We start from the raw sequence: 6,000 nt of genomic DNA, 5'->3' as shown, positions 1-6,000 counted from the left end.
TACTGTGGGTACTGTAGCCTCCTAAAGAAATAATAAAAACCACATCACTGCTTAGCTCTCCAGGTAACGTTTACATTTGGAGAAAATAAGTTGCATGCCTAATAGAGAGAGAAAATGCAGTTCTTATCCATTTTGGGTTTGTTTGCTTAAAATTATTCTTTAAAGTATTTGAAAGCTGAGGCTGTCTCTTTTGAAGTCAGCAGGAACTTTGACATTGATTTTAAAAGGATCAGGATTAAGCCTAAATTGGTAGGGTCTAAAAGGCAAAAATGAAAATGTCCAAAATCTACAAATCTCTCACTGATCCACCATACAGAAAGGAAGAACAAAAGCCTTCTCCAAGGTCTGTAATGTACATCTTGATTCCAGGGCTTCTCTTTTTTGCAATTTGTAGACTTCAAAATGGAAAGCAACTTTCCAAAGGACTAATTGCTAGCATATGAAGTAGTACATACTGCACCATGGTCTTGTAAAGCTGCTGCAGGAAGGGAGATGAAGGCTACTTGTAAAAATCAACTGACTGTTGGTACACATCTTCCACAAATTGTCCTGCACTATCCATTACACAGTATTCCCTGTCTGCAACCCGCCCTAGGCAGATTCCCCAGTTCACAGGTACAGCCTTACAGATAGTGAGTGACCCAGCAAAAGTCTGCTTGTAGACATTTAACTCAAACACATCTGATCATCCTGCTCAAGCTTAGCACTTCTTGCACTCATCTGGCACTAGCAGCCAGGTCCTCTGAACAGCAGGTAAAAGCAAGGTCTTCAACTCTCTCCTGTACCACTCAGCTAGAACCATCCATCCCAACACTGAACTTCCCATCACCTGGGCTCTATCCTCACAGTAGAACAGCTAAGTACCCTGAACGAAGGGCTGTTTTCCTATTTGGCAGAGAAGGAAACCATTACGTCTTTAATTTTCTGGCTTAGGAAGTCTCAGTAACTGACCAGAGCCCAGCAGTCAAGGATGGGTACTCTTCTCAGCTGAGAGTGTGGCTCATCTATAATAGCAAAGTGTAAGCTCAGAGAAGTGATGGGGCACGAGCAAGCAAACATGAAAAGCCCTCTTATTTCTTCTTCAGACACCCAAGTGCATTGAGTATCCCAAATGAGGGGGTGCCAGGTCAAGCTCTTCATGGATGACTTCCAGACACTAAAGCAACCAGGGGTAGGAAACTGCCTACTCTGTTGGTTTATGAGGTCCCAATGTCATACAAGCTAGGGAGACACGCAGTTCGGGCACTGTCCCAGATCAGCTGAACCTGAGGCTGACAAAGCACCCATTGCAGTCTCCAAATCCTTGTGACCAAACAGAGGAACATTATCTATTGTTAACAGAAACCAATGCTTGGCCCAAGAATATCAGATAGAAATGCAGCATTCAAGTGAGGGAATCCACTCAATTAACACCCAAAACAGTCTCTTGCACCTCCATTGCTCAGAAGTAACCCAAGTGTTAAGAATTTGATGGGAAGCGCTAGAGAAGGTGGATGTAATCTCCAAGGCTGTTAACTCCCTTCTCTTCTACCCAAAGTTGACTGGCAATAGAATGAGAGGAGTCAAAGACTGCCCCCTTGCAGATTACTCCATTTAACTAGCCCTGAGATTTTTCAACAAACCAACTGAAGCAGCATCTACTCCATCTTCACAGGTAGTACCTTTTACTGTGTGCAACTTCAAGGGAGCGAAGTCCTACTCACAGGGAGAAACAGTCCTGTTCTGATACTGATGTGCTTCAGCCACCACAGAGACACAAATCTGCACTTCTGTTGCCTTTGTCCAGGTGTAAAAACAGACAGATCCAGCAATAGCAAATCTTCACCTTTCTGAAGATACTTTGCTTAAGGTATTTTTTGAGCTACCGCAGTTTTCCATAACAGTTTTTCCACAATCTCAGTCTACAAGAAAACAACCAAAAATACACAGAGATTTGTATATGGTGCATTCTGCACATATCCCCAGTGATGTGACCCTGTTAATGTGTTGTAGTACCCTCTGAGAACACCTTATATTTCCATGTTTTTGAAGTGGCTGGAGTCTATTCTGCTGGCCCAGCTGGCAGAGGACACCCCTGATTTGAAGGACCCTCAAACGGAACTTGACTTTGGGCACAAACTTTCAGCACAGCTGTGCGCCACTGAAAACTGGGAGTAATGTTCTCAGCTAAAACATCCTGCAGATCCCATCTTCTGCTTCCACTTCACAGGACATTTCCCCAGGATATTTCAGGAATCAGTCCTAAGGACTTAATACCTTTATGCCAAACACGTCAGCATCACTTTTAGCCTGAAAAAAAATGCACAAGTACAGGGACTTTTGCACATAGTTAGTCGTTTTCCCTAATGGAGGGCAGTAACTGAGCAGAAATAGTTTTTAAAATATTCTTTATTATGTTAATAGGGCTAGGTTACAATGTAAAGAAAAGTTAAACTAATCTGAATAACTGAATAGCAGTTGTATATGCAAGACTATCAGAGTTCTGTAATAACCAAAGCATGCCATAAGGGCCCCTGGCACGTTTAGACTAAGTGGGTATGTCTGGACCCAGCTGTGGAACAACGATCTGTCACTGCTAGATGAACTTCAAAAGCAATTCAACAACGGCACCATGTAGACAGCATTACAGAAAACCTGTTCCAATAGCTTTCTTATGTAAGAGAAAACCACAGTCACATTTGTATTTTAGGCAGTGAACCAACAAGAATGAAGCAAAACAACAGCAACTGTCCTCAAGAGGTATTTTGGGCTGCTCCTCTCCTCCAACTCCCCTTACACTCCTTTTCAATCTCCTGCCAATCTGGGCATTTTTGGCAACAGAGAACCATACTGCAAAGGTCGTTGGCAGGCTGGTAGGGACCACTGTGGCCTTTGGCTACCAAAGAGAATTTCTCCACTCCAGCCTGGGGGATCATCAACCTCTTTGCTCCCCATTTTGAGCTGAGGCAGAGGTGACTGTATGAAGAAAGGTGAGGAATGGGAGAACTTTCCTCAGCTCAGCAACCTTTGACAATCGTTGCTGCTTTTTCCTCTTCACCCCAGGATCTGCTATACAACAAGTGCAAATTGAGGATGACAAATAAGAACATTAGCCTGGTGTTTCTGCTCAAATGATCTGCCTTGAAGTAGCTGATGTTGACACTTGAATTGTCAGCAGACTTCCAGTTTAGTGCTCCAGTTAGAAGAATGGGTCCTTTCACACTTCCCTCTGGGCTATTGTTTCAACTCTCTCTAGACAGGGCAAATATCATTGCAGCAGTTTACACTCCAGTTTCACTGCACTGGTTTTTTTGCAACCATAACCCAGATTGCCTAGAATTTTTTTCTATAATGTAAGCTTAGACTGCGGAGAATAATTACACAACACTGTAAAAATAGTCTGCAGCAATTTACACAGCCATGAAATACTGGAGCTGTTTTTTTTCCAGTGTACCTATATATACATGGTTGCAACTAATTCCAATATTTACAAAGGACTCACTGGAGCTGTGATCACAGAAACTGGTATTTCAAGTTAGGCCACATACATGAACAAAACATTTATTGTTCTAAGGCAAGATTTTGTATTTTGGGAGGTTATACCATCATCTCACTGAAGCATTACCTTGCCACTTCTGCCTTTTCTATATCACCTTCTGTCTGGATTCAAATAACATCCTTGTGGCTAAGACGTTAAGCATTCAGGTTGGAAAGTATTAATTTAACTACAGTTTCTTTCCTGTAATTGTGTGTTTCTTCTATTTTTGACCAAATTAATCATACTGAGGGGTTATATCCTCATTTCTTTCTTGGCAGTCAGCTTTGCTGCTCCTCATTTCTATTAGGGATCATATCTCCTTGCCTGCTGGAAGCTCTGTCCCCAGCCTGCTCTCCTACATGCTGACTTGTTCTCTCTCTTGATGCATCTTGCGGATGGCAGGACCATGGGCCCTACTGGGACTAAGCAATCGATGCCAGTTCTTCTTATGAGTAGGAGAAAACTGTTGTACCAGGGAGCAGAATAACTGCCCACTGACCCTCCTCTGCTGCAATAATTGTCAGGACTTTGGGTGTTTTCAAGCCTAGCTAAGCAATGGAATGAACTAGTACAAGTCAGTTCCTCCAAGGTACAGCATGAGCTCTCTGGATTGCAAGCAGTTGTATTGTCCGAAGCCTGAAGATGTGGTGTCTAAATATTCCTTTTTATGCTTCTCTAGAAGCCTGCTTCTGTCTCTTACGTAATTCTGCCAAGCTCCCACCTTGCTAGCTCTACTCTCCTTTTAATGAGCTTGTTTAGTTGTTGTTTAACCCAGAAGAACTTAAATGATTAAACCAAAACTAAAAGAACTAATGAATAAAGCCACAGACTTTATTCATGGGAACAAACCCATTGTTCGAAGTCTCTGCGAAGAAACTAATCAGGAAATAGTTACGAGAGAAAAATACAGAACATAAGAATTTATGTAAGTGGCTATCTGCCTTTGGGAACAACAACTTCTAACTTTTGCAATCTAGCAGTGAGGAATTAATTCTTAAGCATTAGATTTAGGCACTGATTTGAAGGAGTTAAATTCCCAGGCTGCCTCTTTGGAGCAGGGTGGGGCATTGGGGAAGCCAGAGACAGAAAAAAAGGCACCTGAATGCACTTGGAAGGAGCAGCAAAACCTTCTGTCAAGCTCCCCTTCTCCTCGTATGCAACAACTGCTCCCCTGCTGAGGGAGTCCAGGTGCACACCAGCATTGCAGCCCTGGTGGCACACGCCTGCATGCAGAGTGACCCGTGTGTGCAGCCTTCCCCACACCAGGAAGAGAGTGCCACGTTCACATCCTGTTCGCCTCTTCTCAGAGCCACCCCTCCCCACTGGTGGGACAGTGCATGGCATGGCCAGTGGCTGGGGCCTGAGGGCAGGGACATGGACATCATCCCAGGCATCTTGGAATGCATCCTTTGGGGGACTGGGAACTGGGAGTGGGCCCCTCTCTGGCCCCTGGTACAGCACACACAAGGTAAGTGCCCACCGTGCGGCACCATGGTGGGGCCCAGGAACAAGAGGGCTTGCGGAGAGGGGGGGTACTAATTTCAGCCTCTTCCCTGTGTCCTCTGGAGAGCCCCATTCCAGCACCTGTTTGCTGCTGGCGCTGCTCCTCTTCACCCCATTGTTCAGTCTGCACTGCCTGGCTTCCCCCTCTGAGCAGTCCTTTCTGCATAGGAACTGGGCAGAGCTGTGCTGTCCTGTGCTAGAGCATCACTGGGTTTTGTCATCTGTGTTTCTGTCACAGTCAGTGCTGACAATGGATTTAGGCAACTGCAAAAGAGAGGCTGAAGCAGTCCCTGAGAACTAGCAATTTGAAGCATCTGCTAACAATAAAAATGAATTGGAGGTACATTAAACCCTTTACCTTTTCCCTGCATTTTATTTCACAAACTAGAAGGCATGGAAGGATACCCACCATCCTTGATTTTCTCTGCATAAGAGGCAAACCACTTTTTCACAATGTAAAGTATTGGTATAAATTGTGCATAAAATGACTTGCAACTACCTGCTCTCCTTTCTCTAGGAGCAGCTCAGTAGCAGCTGATGGCCTGAGGAAAGTCCCAAAAACTTTCTGCTGTGGATTCTGCATTTGCTACTGGGTGGATAGCCATTTGGCAGGACACATTTTTCAGCCCCATGTTCTCAGAGCAAAGGAAACCTGAGAATTCCTGTGCACAGCTCCCTGGTGAGGAGGACTCCTGGCTGATGGCTGGTGGCAGTGCTTCCCAGGACCAGAGCTGGGTTCTCTTATTGGGAGACAAGAACGTGGAGCCAGTGGTTTTACTGTGGGTTTGTGAATTATGGTCCCAAGGCTGCGAGCTTGCACGGCTGCCAGAGGATGGCAGCAACAGGGAATTCCCTTGGCATGGGGATACTCACCCACCCTGGCATGTCAAGGTGGGGTTTTTTTTTTGCTTGGCAAACCTCCCAGCCCTGCTCCTGTACTCCTTGGGGTTGTTGCATGAGTGTTGCTGTTTTTTAAACAT

The 6,000-nt window shown here is 44.8% G+C and overlaps 1 protein-coding gene across 1 annotated transcript in view; it reads left to right on the top strand.

Moving 5' to 3' along the window:
• The first annotated feature begins 4,620 nt into the window (after nucleotides 1-4,620).
• NIPAL2 (NIPA like domain containing 2) overlaps nucleotides 4,621-6,000 on the top strand; it is a 55,639-nt gene continuing 54,259 nt past the window's right edge. Inside the window, 2 exon segments of the mRNA XM_048287058.1 lie at nucleotides 4,621-4,909; nucleotides 4,911-4,985. Coding sequence (XP_048143015.1) covers nucleotides 4,745-4,909; nucleotides 4,911-4,985 — 240 coding nt within the window. The 5' untranslated portion in view covers nucleotides 4,621-4,744.

The sequence above is a fragment of the Corvus hawaiiensis genome, chromosome 26 (assembly GCF_020740725.1).
Source record: "Corvus hawaiiensis isolate bCorHaw1 chromosome 26, bCorHaw1.pri.cur, whole genome shotgun sequence".
Taxonomy (NCBI): Eukaryota; Metazoa; Chordata; class Aves; order Passeriformes; family Corvidae; genus Corvus; species Corvus hawaiiensis.
This window is presented reverse-complemented; position numbering and strand designations above follow the sequence as displayed.